Source organism: Schistocerca piceifrons, chromosome 4 (genome assembly GCF_021461385.2).
Source record: "Schistocerca piceifrons isolate TAMUIC-IGC-003096 chromosome 4, iqSchPice1.1, whole genome shotgun sequence".
Lineage (NCBI taxonomy): Eukaryota > Metazoa > Arthropoda > Insecta > Orthoptera > Acrididae > Schistocerca > Schistocerca piceifrons.
In genome coordinates, this window is record NC_060141.1 from 542,313,326 (window position 1) to 542,339,602 (window position 26,277).

Below are 26,277 nucleotides of genomic sequence, written 5' to 3' on the forward strand. Positions count from 1 at the left end.
CTTTATTGTATGATTATATGATAGCGGAACAAACACTGGTAGCAGTTACTTCTGTAAAATATCTGGGAGTATGCGTGCGGAACGATTTGAAGTGGAATGATCATATAAAATTAATTGTTGGTAAGGCGGGTACCAGGTTGAGATTCATTGGGAGAGTGCTTAGAAAATGTAGTCCATCAACAAAGGAGGTGGCTTACAAAACACTCGTTCGACCTATACTTGAGTATTGCTCATCAGTGTGGGATCCGTACCAGATCGGTTTGACGGAGGAGATAGAAAAGATCCAAAGAAGAGCGGCGCGTTTCGTCACAGGGTTATTTGGTAACCGTGATAGCGTTACGGAGATGTTTAATAAACTCAAGTGGCAGACTCTGCAAGAGAGGCGCTCTGCATCGCGGTGTAGCTTGCTCGCCAGGTTTCGAGAGGGTGCGTTTCTGGATGAGGTATCGAATATATTGCTTCCCCCTAGTTATACGTCCCGAGGAGATCACGAATGTAAAATTAGAGAGATTCGAGCGCGCACGGAGGCTTTCAGACAGTCGTTCTTCCCGCGAACCATACGCGACTGGAACAGGAAAGGGAGGTAATGACAGTGGCACGTAAAGTGCCCTCCGCCACACACCGTTGGGTGGCTTGTGGAGTATAAATGTAGATGTAGATGTAGATGTAGCGGTTAGCGCCATCTGTCGGACATTTTGTGAACTTTTTTTGGTTCTAATAAAACTCCATGTCATTCCAAGAATGTGTGTGAATTTTTACCTCTCTATCTATATTATTCCGTGGTTTATTAAGTTTTCAAATTTATACTGACTTTTTGATCACCAGGTTTAAGTAAAAAATCTGTATGGAATGGCCGAAAGGTATACAGTCGTAACTTTAGGTGAAGAAATAATGTTTCTGTGGACACACTGGATCATTCGTTGCTCCAAGAAAACGTGAAGATGCACAGGAGCAGAGGCGCGTGTGAACAGCAGTACGCCAGCGAGGACAGCGCCCCGGCTAGCGGCGCGGCGCCCAGGCAGCAGCGCTGACGATGCCTTTCTCTTGTGTTGCAGAACTGCCCGACGAAAGCGGAGGCGCGGCGCAGCGCGGCCAAGATCGCGCTCATGAACTCCGTGTTCAACGAGCACCCGTCGCGCCGCATCTCCGACGACTTCATCGAGAAGGCGGTCGCGGAGGCGCGCGCCTCCTTCAAGGTCAGTCCCCGCCGTCTCTTCTTCTTATTTCACGTCTGGCTGTCCTCTGCTTCACGGCATCTGCTTCTGCCTCAAACTTCGCCCGTGTGTGATTCGACCGTGGAAGCGCCGCCTGTTGTGTAGTTTGAAAATATGGACATATCGTTCGAGGCCGACGCGTCGTCATTGAATTTCCTAACACTCGTCATACTCCAAGGGTCAAACTTATACAGACGGTATACAGGGTGAAAAGTATTTAAACCGACAAACTCTGGGAGGTTCTAGGGGACATCAAAACAAATATTTTTCCCTAAAGTCATTTTTTCCTATGAGGATTATTTAAACCGGTGGAGGCCGTATTACGCTCTTCACTTGTTAGAGGCCGTGTTACGATGTTCAGTTTAGAGATGGGCAAACTGAAACACGTAACTGTTTCGAACCAAATGGAACAGTACGATGTAATGTTTCGATACGCTGTTTCGAAACAGTGAAACAGTTTGTGTTTTGTAATCTAATATCCCTACACATTTTATCATCTTGAATGTCTACTGTATAAGTATGTCCATATAAACACAAAGGAGGTACGAGAGCGCTAATCGTATCGCAGAAAGTATGAAACCATCACTTAGGTGTCTTGGTAGTTTCGTATTTCCTGCAGCAAATGCGCTGCTTTCGTGTCGTGTGACTTTCACACTTTTCAAATTGGCTGAGGACAGCCGTAGCTGAAGATAGAAGAACCACCACGAACGGAACTGAAGGTGGGAGCAAACTGCAGAAACAACGGATGTGCTACTGGGATTCCCACATTCCGTTAATATGGGTAACATACCCATCCTGCTGATTTCCATGCACACAAAGGGAATCATTGTGGATAATAGGCACAGTGACTGTAGACTCACAAATAACGCCAAATAATTCGAATAAATAACAAAATTTAACAGAAGAAATGTTGTCTTTCAGGGTGTTTTGAGCCGTTACTATAAATTCACCATGCTTCCCAGCCTTTCCCGTTCACCATTACACTATCAGTGATATGTCAAACAGATTGCTTGCAATTATACCTACATCAAATTTATGTATATGTCTAATAACTGTCACTCTACGCCTTTTTTATTCAAAATGTTGTAGGCTTACTTGCGTTTCATAATATGATTATTGCACATGAACAGAGAATCGTATGTTAAAAAAAAGTGTAATTTAACTAAATGATTTTCACATATTTATTATTTTGAATGTGAATAGTATGCGTTGTTTTATTGTTTTGTTAGTGTTTATACACCAGATGTTACACCATTTCGGAATAGGACAGTCGGCTAGAAACGAAGCTTTATTTTCGGGTATCTTAAGCTTCATGCTATTTCTTGTCAAAAAGATTTCGACACTCTTGAATGTGTTTCATGAAGTGGTATGTTGTGTTTCAGTACCTGTGCCGAGCCCGAATCTCGTCCGACACAGAGCGGAATGAAACGTCCCTGTTTCGATACAATTAGTCCGTTCCAAGCACAGGTGGACTGAAACAGCCTTATTTTGAAACAACGATACAGTTTCTGTGTCTCGATCGAGATCGAATCTGGTCCGGTTATCCGAGGCAGGGGCGGAATGGAAACACCACTGTTTCGAAACAGTGGACCACAGCCGTTCCGAAACACTGAAACAGTTCCACGTATCGATACACTGTATCGAAACATAGAAACAGTGGCCAAGTCTAGTTCAGTTGTTAGAGGGCGCATTACGCTCTTCAGTTGTAGACAACTGCTGTCCACCAGTGTAGTAGTGCATTGTTTCTGTTTACTAATGGAGCGATACACCTGGAGTGAGTACACTGACATGCTTGGTGGGTACTACGTAGCGCACCACAACGGACGAGCTGCGCAGCGGGTTTATCAACAATAATATCCTAATCGCCGTATCCCGCATCATGCGACATTTGCTGCTGTGTACCGACGTCTGCGTGAGACCGGGTCATTTAGCAGATTACCTGGACAGGGACGCCGTCGCACAGTAAGAACGCTGCAATTTGAGGAAGCTGTCTTGCAGCGTGTGGAGCGGAATCCTTCAATCAGCACTCGTGCAAAGAACAGTCCTTCGAGAGCAAGTGTTACGTACATCTCACTTACAGCGTGTCCACAACCTGAAACCAGATGATTATCCATCCAGAGCACAGTTTTCGCAGTGGTACCTGGGACGCTGTGAAATGCATCCTACATTTCCATCCTGCGTGTTGTTTACCGATGAAGCAACGTTCGGGCGTGATGGAGTCTTCAACATGCACAATCCGCATGTTTGGAGTGAGGATAACCCACATGCCACAGTTACTAGCGCTCATCAAGTGCGGTTCTTCGTTAATGTGCGGGTCAGTGTTGTTGGGGACTGTTTAATTGGTCCGTATCTGCTACCTAGGCCATTAAATGGCAGGCACTATTACAATTTTCTCGCCAGAGCATTGCCGAAATTGCTGGAAAACGTCCCGCTCCCCACAGGACAACCCATGTGGTTCCGACATGACGGGGCGCCGGCACATTTCAGTCGTTATGTGCGTCGATTCCTGAACCGACGGTTCCCAGAAACGTGGATTGGCAGAGGTGGTCCTGTACCATGGCCTGCTCGATCCCCAGATATGTCTCCTCTGGGCTTTTTTCTTGCTTTAACTAATTTGTCGCCAGAGAAATCTTCCTCTACCGGTTTAAATACTCCTCATACGAAAAAATGACATTAGGGAAAAATATTTGTATTGATGTCCCCTACAACCTCCCAGAATTTGTCGGTTTAAATACTTTTCACCCTGTATAATCCCCAACTATTTCACGAAAAGCAACTAAAACATTTTTTCATCAACTTACAAAAAGATTTATTCACTTTATCAGTGTGGTAGTTCTGTTACTGTGCTTCGTATCGGCGTTCGACTCCAAAGCGATCATTCACCCACCGTACAGCCACACCCCTCCACACCCCAGGAGGAAGAGTAAATATCTTAGGAGGTGGTAGTACACACTAAATCGATTAAAACATTTTGGGATTATTTTTTGTCATTGTCATTTTTCTTTTGAAGTTCAATTTGTGAAGCTATGCCTGAAAAGAAGGGAAAGTAGAAAGGTGGAAGGAGTATATAGAGGGTCTATACAAGGGCGATGTACTTGAGGACAATATTATGGAAATGGAAGAGAATGTAGATGAAGATGAAATGGGAGATACGATACTGCGTGAAGAGTTTGACAGGGCACTGAAAGACCTGAGTCGAAACAAGGCCCCCGGAGTAGACAATATTCCATTGGAACTACTGACGGCCGTGGGAGAGCCAGTCCTGACAAAACTCTACCATCTGGTGAGCAAGATGTATGAAACAGGCGAAATACCCTCAGACTTCAAGAAGAATATAATAATTCCAATCCCAAAGAAAGCAGGTGTTGACAGATGTGAAAATTACCGAACTATCAGTTTAATAAGTCATGTCTACAAAATACTAACGCGAATTCGTTACAGGCGAATGGAAAAACTGGTAAAATCCGACCTCGGGGAAGATCAGTTTGGATTCCGTAGAAATGTTGGAACACGTGAGGCAATACTGACTCTACGATTTGTCTTAGAAGAAAGATTATGGAAAGGCAAACCTACATTTCTAGCATTTGTAGACTTAGAGAAAGCTTTTGACAATGTTGACTGGAATACTCTCTTTCAAATTCTAAAGGTGGCAGGGGTAAAATACAGGAAGCGAAAGGCTATTTACAATTTGTACAGAATCCAGATGGCAGTTATAAGAGTCGAGGGACATGAAAGGGAAGCAGTGGTTGGGAAGGGAGTGAGACAGGGTTGTAGCCTCTCCCCGATGTTATTCAATCTGTATATTGAGCAAGCAGTAAAGGAAACAAAAGAAAAATTCGTAGTATGTATTAAAATCCATGGAGAAGAAATAAAAACTTTGAGGTTCGCCGATGACATTGCAGTTCTGTCAGAGACAGCAAAGGACTTGGAAGAGCAGTTGAACGGAATGTACAGTGTCTTGAAAGGATGGTATAAGATGAACATCAACAAAAATAAAACGAGGATAATGGAATGTAGTCGAGTTAAGTCGGGTGATGCTGAGGGAATTAGATTAGGAAATGAGACACTTAAAGTAGTAAAGGAGTTTTGCTATTTGGGGAGCAAAATAACTGATGATGGTCGAAGTAGAGAGGATATAAAATGTAGACTGGCAATGGCAAGGAAAGCGTTTCTGAAGAAGAGAAATTTGTTAACATCGAGTATAGATTTAAGTGTCAGGAAGTCGTTTCTGAAAGTATTTGTATGGAGTGTAGCCATGTATGGAAGTGAAACATGGAAGATAAATAGTTTGGACAAGAAGAGAATAGAACCTTTCGAAATGTGGTGCTACAGAAGAATGCGGAAGATTAGATGGGTAGATCACATAACTAATGAGGAGGTATTGGATAGAATTGGCGAGAAGAGAAGTTTGTGGCACAACTTGAAAAGAAGAAGGGACCGGTCGGTAGGACATGTTCTGAGGCATCAGGGGATCACAAATTTACCATTGGAGGGCAGTGTGGAGGGTAAAAATCGTAGAGGGAGACCAAGAGATGAATACACTAAGCAGATTCAGAAGGATGTAGGTTGCAGTAAGTACTGGGAGATGAAGAAGCTTGCACAGGATAGAATAGCATGGAGAGCTGCATCAAACCAGTCTCAGGACTGAAGACCACAACAACAGCAATGCCTGAAATTAAGTAACTGTTTTCTTCAACTGTGATTTCGATGTACTGACCACTTCTACTATACCGTTTTAGTATGCCGCACTATTTACAAATGCCGAGTACGCCGATACAGAATTTGTGTACGAGCTTTGTAATTAGATACCCTGCTGTTGCTTATAGACAGCAGCGTAGTACGAGATACAAGAGTATTTACTCGTGATTTCACTTAACTGGGTGAGACTGATTTCCTGTCAGAAAGATCAAAGTTCGTAGTAACTGACGGAAACCCATGGAGTAAAACAAAAGTGATTCCTGGTGTTCCCCAAGGTAGTGTTATAGGCTCTTTGCTGTTCCTTATCTATATAAACGATTTTGGATACAATCTGAGCAGCCGTCTTCTGTTGTTTACAGATCGTTTATTGACTAATAAAGCCATCATAAGACAAAAACAAACTGCAAAAGTTTTAGAAAAGATATCTGAATGGTGCGAAAATTCGCAGTTGACCCCAAATAAGGAGAAGTGTGAGGTCATCCACAGGAGTGCTGAAAGGAATCTGTTAAACGTCGGTTACACAATGAATCAGTCAAATCTAAAGGCCGTAAATTCAACTAAATACCTAGGAATTACAATTACGAACAACTTAAATTGGAAGGAACACATAGAAGATGTTGTGGGGAAAGCTAACCAAAGATAGCGTTTTATTAGCAGGACACTTAGAAACTATAACAGATCTACTAAGGAGACTCCTACACTATGCTTGTTCGTCCTCTTTTAGAATACTGTTGAGCGGTGTGGGATACTTACCAGATACAATTGACAGAGTACTCAGAAAAAGTTCAAAGAAGGGCAGCAAGTTTTATATTACCGCGAGCAGGGGAGAGAGTGTCACTGAAGTGATGCAGGATTTGGTGCGGACATCATTAAAACGAAGGCGTTTTCCGTTGCGGCGGAATCTCCTCGCGAAATTCCAATCACCAACTTTCTCCTCCGAATGCGAAAATATTTTGTTGACACCGACTTTCATCGGGAGAAACGATCACCACGATAAAATAAGGGAAACAGAGCTCGTACGGAATGATATATGTGTTCGTTCTTTTATCCGGACGTCGATTAGCGGACATTAATTATGGGGGGGGGTGTCCAGCCCTCGCCTTTTATGATGGCTTAAACTCTTGAGGAGGGCATTTTGCGTGATGTGTCTGAATGTCTGTAGCGGAATGGTAGCCCATCTTCCACCAGTGCGGAAACCAGAGAAGACAGTGTTGTTGGACACTGGGTTCTGGACAGAAATCGAAGTTCCTCATTCCAGCCCAAAGGTACTCCACTGAGTTCATGCCCTGACTATGGGCCGGCCAGTCCATTTCAGGGATGTCATTGTCCACGTAGCACTAACTCACAGATAACCCTTATGACAGAGTGCATTGTGGCGCTGATAAGAACGATCATCGTCTTCGAGTTGTTCCTCTGCTCCTGTAAAATATGTTCATATCCCTGGGCATTAACCATTTCCTTTAGCCTAACCACGAAGAAGTCCTACACACACTGTGTAAACAGACGTATCCGGACATCCCCAAAAACATACGTTTTTAATCTTAGGTACATTGTGCTGCCAACCACTGCCAGGTACTCCATATCAGCGACCTCAATAGTCATTAGAGATCGTGAGAAAGCAGAATGGGGCGCTCCGCGCAACTCACGGACTTCTAACGTGGTCATGTGATTGGAAGTCACTTGTATCATACGTCTGTACGCGAGATTTCCACATTCTTAAACATCCCTAGGTCCACTGTTTCCGATGAAATAGTGAAGTGGGAACGTGGAGGGACACGTACAGCACAAAAGCGTACAGACCTAATTCGTCTGTTGACTGACAGAGACCGCCGACAGTTGGAGAGGGTCGTAATGTGTAACAGGCAGACATCTATCCAGACCATCACACAGGAATTTCAAACTGCATCAGGATCCACTGCAAGTTCTATGACAGGTATGAGGTGAAAAAACATGGGTTTCATGGTCGAGCAGCTGCTCATAAGCCACACATCACGCCGGTAAATGGCAAACGACACCTCGATTGGTGTAAGGAGCGTAAACATTGGACGATTGAACAGTTGGTAAACGTTGTGTGGAGTGACAAATCACGGTACACAATGTCGATCCGATGGCAGGGTGTGGGTATGGCGAATGCCCTGTGAACGTCATCTGCCAGCGTGTGTAGTGCCGACAGTAATATTCGGAGTCTGTGGTGTTATGGTGTGGTTGCGTTTTTCGTAGAGGGGGCTTCCACTCCTTGTTGTTTTGCGTGGCACTATCACAGCACAGGCCTAGATTGATGTATTAAGCATCTTCATGCTTCCCACTGTTGAAGAGCAATTCGGAGATGGCGACTGCATCTTTCATCACGATCGAGCACCCGTTCATACAGGACGGCCTGTGGCGGAGTGCTGACACGATAATAACATCCATGTAATGGACTGGCCTGCACAGAATCCTATGCAACACCTTTGGGATGTTTTGGAACGCCGACTTTGTGCCAGACCTTACCGACCGACATCGATACCTCTCCTCAGTGCAGCACTCCGTGAAGAATGGGCTGCCATTCCGCAAGAACCTTCCAGCACCTGATTGAACGTATGCCTGCGAGATTGGAAGCTGTCGCCAAGGCTAAGGGTAGGACAACACCATATTGAATTCCAGCGTTTCCGATGGAGGGCGCCACGAACTTGTAAGTCATTTTCAGCTTGGTATCCTGATACTTTTGATCACATAGTGTATTGTAACGCTTGACTTTCGTACTCCATTGTTGGCACTACACATGATGGAAGATATATGTTTCCAGGCATTCGCAAACCCAAACCCTTCAATCGGATTGCCCGGGGTATAGTATGATTCATCTCTCCAGATCACTCTTTCCAGTCTCACACTATCCAGTGGCATCCCTCTTCAATCTCAAGTATCGCTTAGCACAGACCAGAGAAAGATACGCATTATGAGGTGCATCTCGACAACTGTACCACATTCTTTTTAACTCCCTATGCACAGTCATTGTGGTAACTGGGCTGTTGGTAGTACGATGGTCTCTTTCCGTCAGTACATCAAGTCTACCTGCTATCGGTTTAGCTGTGGTTGTTCCTTCGCATCTCCACTTCCCAATCGCATCACCAACAGTTTCAGAAGGATTGAAATGTCCATGATAGGTTTAGTAGGTGATATCTAATGAGAAATCCACATTGGGAGTCACTTATCTCTCATAACCGACCCATTATGCCGTTACTTCTTCTCCAGTGCAGTACTTCCCGTCTTTTTTCATAACGACGGCTCTGCCTCTCATGACAGCTGGTCGTCAACTGCGCTTTACATAGGGGTGTCTGGATATTTTTGATCATAGGGTATTTCGTCTGAACGTGGAAATCAAACTCTTTCAGCAAGCACACGCCGAATTGCTACACTTGTTCATGTTCAACAGACACTCACCGCAACGAAATTAATGGTTCACTTTCTCGAAACCCCGCAATTGTCTTGCATGGGAGCGCGTAAGTTTGAAAGATGGCTCAAAGGTGCCCAAAAGCTTCCTCTGTATTGGTGCAAAAGCATGGCGCCCGGCGACTCGACAACACTTCAAACAGCAAGGTGTCGACACATGCAAAAAAAGAAAAAAAAAGGCCAGAGCTCAAAGTTCATATGAGGTGTAAGGTGGTTTAATAATGGCACATTGGCACCAAAATTCACCACAATTCTTCTCAGCATCACCGTGGACATGTCACACGACGGGTAGGCCGTGACATCCTCTCTTACCCACATTTCACCCCTTATTTTGACGTCTTTCCAATGGAGATCAGAACCGCGACACCCAGCGGTGAAATCGCGTGGTTTTATTATGGGTGACCGAGGAAAACATTTGAGACACTCGGCCATTCAGAATCGACACGAAAGGGCCTAAGGGGGTGGCATGATGGACGCAAATGATACCACCCATTCCTTTCCGAGTTGATTCCCACGCATCTCGCATACGAAAACGGCAGTTCCCTGTGCGACGAACAACAGGACGACGTTCTTGACAAATATGCGTTGTGCGTCTCAACTAAACCCTAAGGACTCTACAGGGTTGCAACACCACTGAAGTGTAACACCACTGAAATGAGGGCAGGAGAGGATGTCAGGGCCTACCCATCATGTGACACGTCCACAGTTTCGTTGGGCAGAAATATGATGAAGTTTGTTGCCAATGTAAGTAACATCATTAACCCACCTGACAGCTCACATGAACTTCAAAGCTGTGGCCTTTTCTTCGCAAATGTCGACACCTTACTGTTTGAGGCATCGGTTAGCCGGTGGGTGACTTCACAGGGCGCTACTCTTCTCCACAGTTACAGAGGAAGGTTTTACGCACTTTTGAGCCGAATTTCAAACTTGTGCATAGTAGAGGGGGCATTTAAGGAGTTTATAAAAAGTGATCATTTAATTTTGTTGCGCATTGTAAGAATATCACGGATATCACGTATACAAGGCCTGTATCCCTCTCATTTACAGTGGATTCAGTATCTTAAAGATGCAGGTGAAGGTAGACGATTGGAATTCTGTCGTTAGCTAGTTGCATATCGCTGAGTAATCCCATTAATACTGTGTACTGGTGAAGCAACATTCTTGTGACGATATCAACAACATTCGTAACTCTCATCAGGGGTCCAAGGAAACCCGCATGGCTTTGCGGAGACACATTTTCAGGTACGCTTACCTGTAAATGTGTGGTGTGATATGATATACGACCAGTTGATTGGGCCTTTTGTATTACCTTAACGCGTCCCGTTATGTAAGCTTTTTTGGAAATGAGTTTCCACCATTTCTGGAAGAGGCTCCTTTGGCTAAGAGGACATATTCTTCCAGTATGGTGGGGAAGACATCAAGTGACACAATATCTAAACCTTAACATTCTCTGGTAGAAGGATTAGCAGAAATTCTCACGGACCTTACCGCTTTAGATTTTTGTTTGTGGGTATAGTTGAAAGGTGAAGCCTACAAATAAAAAGTAAATACAAGATACAATTTGATGATTCGGATTACGAATAGTGCTGCCCTTATGAAAAAACGCCAAGAGAACTTCAGAAGGGCTACACTTGTTGTCTCGAGAGAATTCAAAAGGCGACTGAAATCGGAAGCGAAATTAATGAAAAATCTACTCTGCTTAACACCTTCTCTGATTATTTGTTTGGGTTTGTTAAACATGTAACATGGAACGTGTTATCAGGATTGAAGGGGTCACCGGAAGAAAGTGCTAACCTGCAAGAGCGTAGTTTGAAATCTTGCATCTTACATATTCAGTTAAATGTGGTGCATTCGAAAATACAACAGTTCTACATCTGCATCTACATGGATATTCTGAAAATCACATTTAAGCGCCTGGCAGAGGGTAAAGTGATAATTCTAATCCCTACTAAAGTGGGGCTTAGCACTTTCTTTCACTGACACTTTCGGTTAATGTATTACGAAAAGGAGAGGTTGCTATTCACCACATAGAGGAAGCGTTGACTCGCAGACAGGCACAATGAGAAGACTGCTAAACATTTAAGCTTTCGGACAAAAACGTCCTCCTTCGGGTATAGAAAACATACACAGTTAAACAAAAGTTGTGAGTCGGGCCACAGTGGCCAGAATAGTGGCCGCGCGCGCGCGTTTGTGCATGTGTGTGTGTGTTTCATATTTCCGAAAAAGGACTTTTTGGTTCGAAATCTTAAGTGTTTAGCAGTCTCTTCATTGTGTCCGCCTCCGACCAACCGCTTCCTCTCTGTGGATAGCAGCACTCTGTCTTTTTCATGATATTGTCGTTAGTCCATCCTGGACTATTTTCTGCTGCAGCGCACCTCTTCACAAACTAACTGTCTTTCAGACATTAGTTACCTAGTATATATCAACATTACATCATAGATCGTATTTTCCAAAGGTGTATTGTTTAGGTGCTGATTACGTTTTGCAGTTTATTACAATGTAGTTAGGAATTATTGTTTTACAGAACTTGACGTTTGAAATTTTGTATCATCTGCTTTTGATTTCACTTATTATGCAGTTATTTGGAAGCAATTTGAATGGACAGATTTCATCGTTTATATAATAAATTATACACCCAATAATTAGGAACTGATTAATTCATATTTAAAGATGCACAAGAAATACTGAGAGGTACATGGAAATCAGTGCTAATTATATTGTGTTATTATGTAACATTATGTCAGAATAACTGTATGAAATAAGACTACTTAATTTGCGGAGCATTGAAGCAAATACTTTCCAACTTGGACTGTACATGTAACTGTTAAACAAGGCGCAGAAGTGAAGGTTTTTTTAATAAATAATGCCGTCTAGATCGCTTAATGTACTTCCGTTATCACCATATTTTGGCTATTGTTATCAGCTTACTGTAATTAAGATAAAAATTATTTTAATCTTAATTACGTAACTGTTTAAGTCAATAGAAGAAATGTCATAAACGAAATACATTAAGCAGTACATACAGCATTATTCATGAAAATTCATAATGATCACAGACTCATTCAAGAACTTAGTGGCTTTCATCAATAAGGGATAGGGGTTGTTGCACACTATCGTTAGAATAGCAACTAAGATTTTGTATGTAATAAGCATGTAGCATTTTGGACAAGGAACTACACTTGCCGTCAGTGAACTGAGAAATTGACTGACCTGATGAAGTGATCCTCGCATTGTATTTTTAAAGGTACATTGCTGTGATTCCTTAAATGTAAGGTCATTTGATTTGTAATACGTGAAGTTCATTCTTTTATGTTAATAAAATAACTGAGTTAATTATGTAAAATAACATTCTTATATGATTCAATCAACCGCACTGGATGAATTACGAAATAAAGTTAGAAAATATTCATTAAAGATGTTACCATTAACACATCAATAAAGTGGTGCTGCACCGAAAATTATTACTTTGCAACAGAAGGAAAATGATAGAGATGAATAAAAAACACCTTTGATTAAAAAGCTTCAGAATGAATAAAATATACCGAAGTACACACTTGTTTCATAATAGTGAAGGACCTGCACACGATCCGTATTTATTAATAATATTAGTTTGTCACAGGTTCAGTACATTGAAGCAATCTTCACAGCATCAATAATATTGTCGATATCGTCAGTTTGACAACGCGATTTTACAAAGTTAAGATGTCGAACCACCAAAAGATAGCATGTGCCGCAATTGTATTGGCTATAACTGGCAAGAAATAAAACAAAACAACGAAGAGGAAACGCTTATGAGAAAGGCTGAAAATAAATACGTATCTCTCACGTATTAATTTACTGTCTGAGTGCAGAAGAACACACTCAAATATTACACAAATTATTTACGGATCAGACCCCCAATGAACGACAAATTGTTAATGTTCATTCTACATTAAATAGGGATGAAGATACGTTAATGAGAGAAGCGGTCGCAGTGGAGAAGCAGTTGCAGTGGACGAGAGATTAGTAATAGCTTTGAAAACTCTAGCTGCAGGTAGATCATTCGAATGCTTGAAGTTCAGTGCTGTCATATCAGCTATCACAGATAGCAAAATGGTTATGGAAACCTGTGAAGCAGTTATATCTGCCCTGCAAGGATATATTCAGACAATTAACGTAAATTTTTTTTTACATTCTGTGATAATTTGATGAGGCTGACGTGTTTTGCAGACGTCTAACATCTTTGCATATATAGTGGATGTACTTTCCGAAGTAGAAAGATTTTTCCACACTGAAGTATAATTCAGCAAGGTAACACCATTTTCCAGTAGAGAATGCGATGCCACAGTGAAATCTCCGTTGACCATCCCAAAGTGGTCGTACGATTACTACATTATGTAGGCCTATTAAAACTGTTTCGTGTTTGAAAAATTGAATGTGAGGTATGATATGCTTGACGAACTGAAAATATAAATTGTTCACACTAACCTTATTGGTTCATCTAAACTCTGTCAACATCTGAGCAAGCAAGCACAGTCAACCTATTGACAGTGGACCACACAAGCTCAGTAGGCACTGAGAATACGTACATGCCTCCAAACGGTCAGTATATCGACGCACTGACGATACTGACGGTCAGTTTAGGTTCACCCGCACGATTCGCAGATGTCATGTACGTTGTAAACACGAGAATTAATTGCGCATATATCAGCAGTGTGAATCCCTCCCTCCCAGAAGCGAACCCTCTACCCGTATCAGTGAGGGGTGCGCGATGCCAACCGACCGCCATGTCATCCTCTGCTGATCATGTCCACTGGATGCGATATGAAAAGGCCTGGTACCAGCATATCACTTTTGCAGCCATTGGCAAATTTCCAAAGCTTCGAGCTGACCACTCAGCTTTGGAATTGGAAAACAGCCACATCACACTAATAGAAGCTAAACAGCTTCACCAAAGTCTTTAATGGATTAATTGCCGCCAATGTATTTTTGAATATAAGTACGGACTGTGTCAACTTTTACGTTAACTTATCTCAAAATGGCGTACGTCTCGGAATTATCACGAATATTTTCTGGCAGCTTCCATCTCCGCCTCATATAACAAATGTCTTCTTTTCCAGATAAATTTCGATATTGCGTTAACGGGTAATTTTAAAGCTGGCTAGATCAGTACCGATCTCAGATTCAGCTGAACACACTGCCTTTGTCTTTACTTCACAATAAAAGATGGTGTGTTACCTAAGTGAGGCATTCGATTACGTAACAATGTTCTGGTCTTTCTCGTTTTTAGACATGGGTTTTCTGAGGGATTTTATGCGGCCGGCTATGCATTCCTCCCTGTGGCAACCTCTTCCTCGCAGACCAGCACTTGCACCCAACGCCCTCAGAAATTTCTTGGGTGTATTACATTCTCTGGCTTCCTCTATACTTTTTACCTTCCGAAGCTCCCTCAGTACCACAGACGTTATTCCCTTGATGCCTTAACGCATATTCTATTATCCTGTCACTTCTTCTTGTCAATGTTTTCGGCGTATTCCTCTCGTCGCCGAATCTGCAAAGAACTTCCTAACATCTTACCTTATTGGTTCATCTAATTTTCAACATCCGTCCGTAGCACTCTCAAACGTTTCGATTCTTTTCTTCTCCTGCCTTTCAACAGTCCATGGTAGACTTCTATGCGTACATGTGTACATTCTCACAAACTTCTTCCTCAAATTAAGGCGGACATTTGGTAGCAGTATACTTCTTTTTGTTAGGAATACCCTCTTTGTCTGTGCTGGTCTGCTTGTTATGTCGTCCTTACACCGTCCGTCATGTGTATTTGGCTTCGAAGGTAGCTGAATTCCCGGACTTCGTCTAATCAGTGGTCCTCAAATTGCGATGTTAAGTTTATCGCTTGTCTCATTTCTGCTACTCATCATTAGTTTTTATTTCAGTTTTTTTCTCGATCCATAGTGTGTTCTCATTAGACTTCAATTCATTCGTTAGGTTCTGGAGTTCTTCCTCAGTTTCACTGAGGATGGCAATACATAAACTGAAGCGCAAAAATAACATTAAATCGTACTAAAGGAAGAAACTTTTCGCACGGGCATTACAATACGGTATGCTTCGGATTCGCGACCGCTCTTTTCTCCTTCGTGAGAAGATTGCCCAAGCAGACGCTAAACAGCAAAATAAGCTGCGCAAGTAGACTTAATGGCTTCCGCTCCTCCGAGGCCACCGAATAACAGGTAATTGCAAAGGCTGGTGAACTCAGCGTCTTGGGAAGCTTGCTGCATTTCGGCGTACAGGAGTGCGAGTTAGAGGCCCCGAGAATTTTCGAGAAGCCGAGTCTTCCTTTTGTGCCATTAGTAGCCCACGCCTTTTCATTTGGTTGGCTGAGAGCGAGACGGGCAGCCCGCGGCCCCGTTAATCCATTAAAGGGCAATAAGCCAGCTGCGCATACGCCCGCGTCTGCGCATGCGCCCGTGACACTGACCTCTGGCGGGCTGCGCCGGTGGCGTTCACCGGAGCAGCGTTGATGGCGTCCGGCCCGGCGCTGCCCGGACCTGCGGAGGCGCAGCCTGGGTTGCACCGTCGCTGCTTGCAGGTTCACGGCTCACGGGAGTGTCTCTGGTCGTATTACAACGTCTGACTGCTGAAACATGAGAAATGGACTTCATGTCCACTGTATTACAACAGAAGTCTCACGAAAAGAGCATATAGCACTTGTTACGTGCGAGCAGGGGTGGCCGAGCGGTCCTAGGCGCTACAGTCTGGAACCGCGCGACCGCTACGGTCGCAGGTTCGAATCCTGCCTCGGGCATGGATGTGTGTGATGTCCTTAGGTTAGTTAGGTTTAATTAGTACTGAGTTACACAGAGATCATTAGAAACACTCAACAATCTAATAGCGATTGGACATAAACGATTCCACCTGCCACCAGAACTAATCAAATTATAACAGCATTCTGACATCAATCGTAGGATACGGGTCAGGAGTCTGGGCCCACAGACTCACGAGCGTCATGCCTGCCATGCCTGTGAGAAGAGTGCAGCGAAACCTGCTTCTCAGATCAGTAGGGGCGCATAGAACAACCCCAGGGGGAGAGCTAACAGTATTAATGGGGCTCTGTCCGCTCGATGTAAAGATCCAGAGCAAGCGACGTGGTACTGGGTTAAAAAGGGAAACAGGGTTAAGATAATTGATCTAATAGGGATTCACGTGGGAAACAAAATGGAAATCAAACGAAGGGGGCAAGAACTCTGGCAAGAACAGTGGGATAATGAAGAAACTGGTCGCAGAACATACGAAATACTGCCCAATATCAGGGAGAGACTGGAACTAAAATACTTCACACCTTCACGAGCCCGCATCTCGTGGTCGTGCGGTAGCGTTCTCGCTTACCACGCCCGGCTTCCCGGATTCGATTTCCGGCGGGGTCAGGGATTTTCTCTGCCTCGTGATGGCTGGGTGTTGTGTGATGTCCTTAGGTTAGTTAGGTTTAAGTAGTTCTAAGTTCTAGGGGACTGATGACCATAGATGTTAAGTCCCACAGTGCTCAGAGCCATTTGAACCATTTTTTTGAACACCTTCACGAGGACTGCTGCACTGTCTCACAGGTCATGGACCCTAACCGGGATACCTATGCCGGATCGGGAAACGGGCTACACCAGCGTGTGACACTAAGCACCCCAGAACACGTGGTGTATGAGTGCCACCTCTTCGACGACGTAGCAGCGCAATTACGCCACCAGTTACCCGACCACGACACGTACCACCTGCTCAGGCATGAGGACCATTTTTCAATCATAAACAAACTAGCAAACGAGATCTCACTTAAAGTGATAAAGGAATTTCTTAGCAACAACGATTAAGACTTCATGGCAACCGATCTGACTCCGTGCACTTCCGCCGAGGCGTGGACTTGGCCAACCGCCTCACGGCTGGAATCCGCCACGTCTGGGATTAGGGAGAGGGTGTGCCCTATTACCGATCCAGACACTCACCGATTTTGACATTAGGTTAAGTTAGGTTAGATGTAGGATAAGCTAGGATAGCAACACTAGATAATACTGCAGCGATCAACAACTCCGGCCAGCCCGGTGCCAGGGGCACGTTCACCGGGATTAGCTCGGTGAACATGGCCAGCGCCGTACGTTTATACAACGCTGGCACATCTGTAACGCTGCAGGTAGAAGTAGATTAGCATAGGTAGAAATAGAACACCATAATCAAGACATAACAGTAGTGTCCATAGTGTGAGTAAAATAACTAACATAGAGTAAGCTGTAGTATTAACACTTGAATTGTATCAATTGGGACCCACTAATTGTTTAAGGTTGTGGGTTGTTATGCATCATATATATTGAAGAATAAAGTTCTAGGGGACTGATGGCCTCAGAAGTTAACTACATCTACATCTACATTTATACTCCGCAAGCCACCCAACGGTGTGTGGCGGAGGGCACTTTACGAGCAACTGTCATTACCTCCGTTTCCTGTTCCAGCCGCGTATGGTTCGCGGGAAGAACGACTGCCGGAAAGCCTCCGTGCGCGCTCGGATCTTTCTATTTTTACATTCGTGATCTCCTCGGGAGGTATAAGTAGGGGGAAGCAATATATTCGATACCTCATCCAGAAAAGCACCCTCTCGAAACCTGGCGAGCAAGCTACACCGCAATGCAGAGCGCCTCTCTTGAAGAGTCTGCCACTTGAGTTTGCTAAACATCACCGTAACGCTATCACCCTTACCAAATAGCCCTGTGACGAAACGCGCCGCTCTTATTTGGATTTTCTCTATCTCCTCTGTCAACCCAACATGGTACGGATCGCACACTGATGGTTCAAATGGTTCAAATGGCTCTGAGCACTATGGGACTCAACTGCTGAGGTCATTAGTCCCCTAGAACTTAGAACTAGTTAAACCTAACTAACCTAAGGACATCACAAACATCCATGCCCGAGGCAGGATTCGAACCTGCGACCGTAGCGGTCTTGCGGTTCCAGACTGCAGCGCCTTTAACCGCACGGCCACTTCGGCCGGCTCGCACACTGATGAGCAATACTCAAATATAGGTCGAACGAGTGTTTTGTAAGCCACCTCCTTTGTTGATGGACTACATTTTCTAAGGACTCTCCCAATGAATCTCAAGCTGGTACCCGCCTTACCAACAATTAATTTTATATCATCATTCCACCTCAAATCGTTCCGTAAGCATACTCCCAGATATTTTACAAAAGTAACTGCTACCAGTGTTTGTTCCGCTATCATATAATCATACAATAAAGGATCCTTCTTTCTATGTATTCGCAATATATTACATTTGTCTATGTTAAGGATCAGTTGCCATTCCCAGCACCAAGTGCCTATCCGCTGCAGATTTTCCTGCGTTTCGCTGCTGTTTTCTAATGCTGCAGCTTCTCTGTATACTACAGCAGCATCCGAGAAAAGCCACATGGAACTTCCGACACTATCTACTAGGTCATTTATATGTATGGTCCCATAACACTCCCCTGTGGCACACCAGAGGCTTCTTAAACGTCTGTAGACGTCTCTCCATTGAGAACAACATTCTGTGTTCTGTTTGCTAAAAACTCTTCAATCCAGCCACACTCCGTAGGCTCATGATGATGCCGCTTTATCAGGAGCGCTATCGAACGCCTTCCGCAAGTCAAGGAAAATGGCATCTACCTGGGAGCCTGTATCTAATATTTTCTGGGTCTCATGAACAAATAAAGCGAGTTGGGTCCCACAGATCGCTGTTTTCGAAATCCATGTTGATTCCTACAGAGTAGATTCTGGGTTTCCAGAAATGACTTGATACGCGAGCAAAAAACATGTTCTAAAATTCTACAACAGATCGATATCAGAGATATAGGCCTATAGTTTTGCGCATCTGCCCGACGACCCTTCTTGAAAACTGGAACTACCCGTGCTTTTTTCCAATCATTTGGAACCTTCCGTTCCTCTAGAGACTTGCGGTACACAGCTGTTAGAAGGGGGGCAAGTTCTTTCGCGTACTCTGAGTAAATTCGAATGGGTATCCCGTCAGGTCCAGTTGACTTTTCCTCTGTTGAGTGATTTCAGTTGCTTTTCTATTAAGTCCCTTAGTGCTCAGAGCCATTTGAACCTGTTACGTGGTAGAAATAGTTGGCGGTAGTAAGTCACGTAAAATCATGATGATGCCGCTTGCTTCGAGATTACAACACAGATGGCATTGGCGAATCGTTGCGGGTGACTATAACTGGCCCTTAATATTTTCAGTGCGTCAGTATACTAACCGTCTGAGAGCCACTACTGAGGCATTTCCAAAACTAGAAATATTGACGAGCAATATCGATGGGTTCAGAAGTATTCTCAAAATTGACAATACGTACTGTCGACTACTGACAGTTTGACTGTTTTCACCAAGTCACATGTTGATAAGGCTCCATGACCAACCACACGGCGTCAGTGTAAACAATTTATGTTTTCAGTTCGTCATTAATAACATACCTCAGATCCAGTTTTTCAAGTAGTCTTTTTACGCAAAGCAATTTTAATAGACCTCCGCAAGGTAGTAGTTGTATCTTCCTGGCAGATTAAAACTGTGTGCCGGACCGAGACTTGAACTCGGGACCTTTGCCTTTCGCGAGCAAGTGCTTGGGTAGCTCAGATGGTAGAGCACTTGCCTGCGAAAGGCAAAGGTTCCGAGTTCGAGTCTCGGTCCGGCACACAGTTTTAATCTACCAGTAAGTTTCATATCAGCGCACACTCCGCTGCAGAGTGAAAATATTCTAGAAGTTGTATGTCCTCTTTGGGACGGTGAATGAAGAACTCACTATGACGTAGCTTTTCATTATTAAAAAGTAGTATTACCTTCTTGAATTACACTCCAGTGTGGAAAAACACTTCTAGTTCGACAGGAATGGCCTTCATATATGTAATGTCTAGTTAGAGGCCAGCAATAAAAAATGTCAGCCTCTTCAAATTATCACAAACGTCAAAAATTTGTCTTAATTGTCTCAATATACCCTTCAAACGCAGATATTTGCTTCACAGGTTTCCATTAAAATTTTGCTTATTGTGATAGTTGCTGTTACAGCACTAAAATTCAAGCAATCGAAGATCCGCCTGCAACCAGAAATTTCAAAAATATTCCAAATTTCTCGTCCTCTGCGACTGCCCCTCTCATTAACGTGTTTTGATCGCGTAGTTTATGTAGAATGAGCATTAACAATATGTCGTACGATGGAGGACTGATCCGAAACAGCTTATGAATTGTTTGGGGGTTCGTGGCTCTTTAACATGCGACACGTGTTAACTTATTTCAGCCACTCTCGGAACCATTTACTATTTTTCGTTGTTTTTTGTCATTTCTTGCTAGGTATACCCAGCATAATTGCGGTACATGCTATGTTTTGGATGTTCGACATCTTAACCTTGTAAAATACCGCTGTTAACTGAGAATTTTGGCGATGTTACTGGTGCTGTGAGATCCCTTCAATGTACTGCAGCTTCAAGAAACTAGTATCGTCAATGTATATTGATCGTGTGCATGTCCCATATCGTTGCAAAAAGTGTGGGTGCTTTGGCCGTTCAGTCGTTACGTGTTGCTTGAATACATTACAGTGCATTGTGGAAAGCACTGACATGTATCCAAACAAAGACTGGACGGCGGACGGTGACTCTGGAGAAATTACAAAGGGATTCTCACAATGTACAATTTTGGGCCCGCTCGTATTCCATATGTATATCAATGACCTTCAACATAATATTCATCAAGCACAATTCGTATTTTTTTGCAGACGATGCTAGTGTTGTAATAAATTTCATTAAGAGAAACCAACAAAAGAGATTGCTAATGACGTTTCTCAAAGAATTATTAAGGGCATCTCCGGAAATGGATTTCGCCTGAATGCTGAGAAAACACACTATATGCAGTTCTTTCCACAAATAGTCCTACCAACAACTGATGTAGCACATGAACAGGAGTCAGTAAGCGGGGTAGAATGCTCCAAATTTATGGGTTCACATACTGATAAAAACCAGAACTGGAAGCGGCATATTACTGAGCTGATCAAAAAAACTCTTCATATAACTGCTAATCTCGCAAACCAGGCAATCAATCTTCTGACATATTTTGCATATTTCCACTCAATAATGTCTTACAATTTTCTGTCGCAACTCATGACGCAAATGAAAATATTGGTTGCATAAAAGAGAGCAGTAAGAATAATATGTGGTGGTCACCGGCGGTCATTATGTACGTACCTCTTCGAAGAATTAAGCGTTTTAGCTGAACCTCTCAATACATACGTTCGCTAAAGAAATTTGTCGTAAATAACCAATCACAATCTGAGAAGGGAAGTGGTTTTCGTACTTTCAACACTAGACGAAAAAGTTATCTTTATTTTCCGCTACTGAAGCTGTCAGTGACCCAGAAAGGAGTTCAATATGCAGCAACAAAATTTTTTTATTGTTTGCCCAATAACATAAAATGTCTGACAAATAGAATGATAAGAGGTAAAGGAGGCCACTCTCAACCAATTAGAAATTTTAGAAATTAAAAGACAGATGTGTATATCCCCGCACCTATTATTAAATGAGCAAACCCAATTAAATTATTCACCTCTTTGAGATGATATCATAACCTCAAGATAGAAGCAAAACTTTGGGCCCCAGTATATCGTAGTTAAAAAGTGCCCAGCTGAGACATAACTTTCGTCTTTTCATTGTACTGTAATTGCTGAATTGTGTAGTAATGTACGTAATTTGTTAGAAATGGTCATTCACGTAATTGTACATTAAGCTGTGGATCGATACCTTAAGAGGTTGAGATTTTGTTCTTGCCTTGTCATTATGTTCATCTGTGTATTATCATCATAAGGTACTTGAAAATGAGATTATAACCCGAAACCTAGGTTGCGCAGTGATATTAATAATGAAATTATGAAACAGGGCAAAAAAAAAAACAGTGTTCGTTTAGGAAGATAAGTTTTAAATCTAACCTAAAGTTCTTTCTCCCAGACAACTTTTCCTATAGCTTGGACGAATTTTTATTTAAAAAATAGTAACTTGGGTTTAGTAAAGCGCTTTAGCGTAATGTCCAAGAAACTATAATCAGGCAACTGTAGCATTTGAAAAGCATTCTTCCCTAAACTTGGGACAAACATGTGTCACACAATTTACTTAAGAGCTGTAATAGCAAGAAATTCTCGAAGCTTTCACAGTATCGCAATTTACACAGTACAAAATCGATATATGCACTGGAGATTATTAATGTTTCACTAGGCATTGCGACTGTGAATCAGATTTGGCTATGCAAGTATATAAATGTGAGGAATGCTGTTTCTACATTGCTCGACAAAAAAAGTGAAACACCAAGAAGAAATGGTCGGATGTCTTGGTAGCTTCGTACGTGTACACACCATCGGCCGATATGTAAATTATTAGAGTTTCAGTTCCCTGTGACAAGCAGAACGTCCACCAGCGTGTATTAGCATTGTCCGTGTTTAGTGTTGCTACCATGTCTGGTGGGGTATGTAAGTGGCGCGAAGAGCTTAAGATGTTGAGTGGTCGCTGTGAAGGACAGGGAGACATCGTACACTCTTGTGAGATAGCCTATCAGTACCTGACAAGAGTGTATCAGTGTGGGTCTCCATTTGGCCGACTGGTCGAATTGTGGAAAATCCATATCTATGGGGCACTCAGATGGGACTGTGTCCCGAGGTTGGACTACATAGAATCATCAGGGCAGGCATATTTTTCGTCAAGGTTCCCGTCGGCTATGTTTGACCACCGTAACGGAGAATCGCCATATCGTGCGCAAAGCACATCACAGCACCTACACATCTGTATCTGCCATTCCAGAATGAATGAAGTGATCTCGACAACATTCTGTGTCATCCTCATTATTGGTCGGAGATTAGCTGTAGTCTGACTAGGGAATTACCGTTCCGTGCGTGGGCTCCCGTTATCACCACAACACAGACGGCTGTGTTTGGAGTGGCCCGTGTCTGGGAAGCTTGGACTGCTGATAACGTTGTCGCATTAAATCGCTTTTCTGCACGATCCCGGGTGATCATCGTCGGCGATTATGGTGGCGACCTGTTGTAAGGTATCATTCTTTCAACATTTTAAAGAAGTGCAGTGGTGTTAGTCCATCCTTCATGGCGTGTGTTGCCATCGAGTATGTTTTCAGATCTCATCTGGTAGTGATTTAAAGAATTATGACGCCACAACAGTACTTCACGGACACCATAAGTCATCATGTATTACTTCTCAGGTGACAGTATATTGGTGCAATTTTCCAACAGGACAATGCTCGCCCACACACGGCACTTGTATCCATGAGCTGTCTACATGATGTTGAGGCAGTTCTGTGTCCAACAGGATTCACAGATATGTCCTCCGAGCGAGGTGGCGCAGTCGTTGGCACACTGGACTCGCATTCGGGAAGACGAAGGTTGAAACCGGCGTCCGGCCGTACTGATATAGGTTTTCCGCGATTTTCCTAAATCGCTTCAGGCAAATGCCGGGATGATCCCTTGGAAAGGCCATGGGCGATTTCTTTCCCCATCCTTCCCTAATCCGATGGGACCGATGACCTCGCTGTTTGGTCCCCTATCATAAATCAACCAACCACCCAACAGATCCGTCCCCAGTAGAACATGGTTGGAACCAGGTCGAACATCAGCTCCATCCCAGTGCCAGTTTCCAGGGCATCAACGACCAGTCACAGCAGTTGTGGGCCAGCTTACCTCAGTAGAGGACATAATGGCAAGCCGTGCACATACGCCCAATGAAGCGTTTAATTCACAGTGTGTCGAGGGTGATGTTCACGCTGGAGATGATTCTGTGTCGTTTTGGAAGTATTTTTTGCACCATGCGTTGTGCCCAGTCATGCAGCTTACCATGAACATGAACCAGGATGTTTATTTCAGCACTGTCGGTGACCAAGTCCTCCCCTTTCTTCTAAATCTTGACGTATGTATCGGGCTATTTGTAACACGGGGAGAAGTGTAGCAATCAGCACCCCTCCAATTTCGTAGATCTACGGAGTCCATTCGCCAGAGAGATGGTTCAGCTGGATATGGCATATCTCGTGAAACTTGAGGAGACGCTCCGAATTGCGGCCATTATCATGGCTATAAGTCATGTTACACATTGTTTGCGTGGTGTCTCCTGAGAGTGAGTTTTTATCCTACGTTCTCATATATGGGCCTATCCAACAAACGTAGGACGCCTGGAGATGTACGCCACACTGAGCACGACTATACAGACTCTCAAACGAACTCCTATCCATAGAAATTCAGGAAGTTGTAAGAGCTGGCGTACTTGCATTTCAGGTCCTCTCTGTGTCATTGACACAGAATGATTAATCCTTCAGGTATACACGTAGGCAATTGTAAAAGAATTAATTTTGTTGCATCGCTCTTTCTGACAACCCATTAGTAGCGGCTACGGTCAAGAATACCATCATAACGACAGGGCGAGCACGGATGACACGGCGGTCGGATGGTCCCGGTAGGCCACTCATGGCTTGAAGACGGAGTACGTGCATCGCTCTTTCTGTCCATATCCTAATGTAGGAAACCTCTGCTGTTTCACACCATTACTACTCAGCGATGAAACCAAAGTATAAGTTTTAACCAGATACTAACACCACTTTTGAGGAAAACTTGTGACTAGGTTAAGGTAAAGATGACGTCAATCCGAGGGTTGGTTCGAACATCGCAGTGCTTTACCAAGCATGGACCTACTGGAACTGTTGCGCTCTTGTCTTCTACCTCGACATAAACAATTGTTAACGGGTTGCGAGTCCATAGAGAGGGGAACCCTTTATTGCACGATTACTAGATTGCTGAACAGTCACTGGTAACAGTTACTTCCATAAAATATCTAAGAGTATGTGTACAGAGTGATTTGAACTGGAACGAGCGCATAAAGTTAACAGCGGGTAAGATCGAGATTCATTGGAAGACTGCTAAGGAAATGCAATCCATCAGCGAAGGAAGTAGCCTACAAAACACTCTTCTGGTCAATATTTGAATATTGCTTGTCGGTTTGGGATCCGTACGAGATAGAACTGATAGACGAAATAGAGAAGATCCAAAGAAAAGCAGCACGTTTCCTTACAGATTCAGTTAGTAACAGCGAAAGCGTCGCAGGGATTCTCAGTCAATTCCAGTGGCAGACGCTGCAAGAGAGGCGCTCTGCATCACCGTGTGGTTTGCTGTTGAAGTTCTGAGAGCTTACGTTCTCAGAAGAGTTAGCCCGTATATTGTTTCCTCCTACATACAACCCACAAAGAGACTATGAAAGTAAAATTAGAGAGATCTGAGTTCACTTAGGCTTACCAGCAATCGTTCTTCCCGCGAGGCATTTGCAACCCGAATAGGAAAAGGTGGGAGTGACACTAGTACACAAAGTACCCTCCGGCACACCGAAACGTGGCTTGCGGTGTATGTTGATGTGAATGTAGATGTAGGTATACCGAGAGGTACCCAGACAGAGGGAGAATCCGAGTTACAGTTAAACGTGGACTTCGAAACAAAGAGCAGCTTGATAATTTTCACATTCATAAATCATTGCCAGAGGTAAAAAATTATGTGATACGTGAGGAAAAGAAACCATAAGGCCAACTCGGTTCTGAATCTTGCACCTTCGGTTTTGTAGTGTAATATTTACATACTTAGCCATCGAGCAAAAAAAAGGTTACTTCAGGAACCATAGTAATCCACGGAAAACGTAACATCGGTAACAAATATCTATTATTTATTAATACCGCACTATGCGTTTCGATATCTTAACTCTGATCGGCAGATAGTGCTGGTTGACATTTGATATATTGCGCCTACTTTTGGTCCAGCCGGATGAAACTGTTGTGTTTAGGTCAAAACATACTAAAATTACAAAGTAAATGTAAATTTCATTGAGAGCGTATAGGAATTAGGGTGAATAATAGTTTAAATGCCTGCTATTGATTATTAG

The 26,277-nt window shown here is 43.4% G+C and overlaps 1 protein-coding gene across 1 annotated transcript in view; it reads left to right on the forward strand.

The window, feature by feature from the left end:
- Positions 1-26,277, forward strand: part of LOC124796422 (LIX1-like protein) — a 333,315-nt gene that overhangs the window by 281,627 nt on the left and 25,411 nt on the right. The window contains exon 3 of the mRNA XM_047260603.1: positions 1,056-1,196. Within this exon, the coding sequence (XP_047116559.1) occupies positions 1,056-1,196 (141 nt within the window). The remainder of the gene's footprint in view (positions 1-1,055; positions 1,197-26,277) is intronic.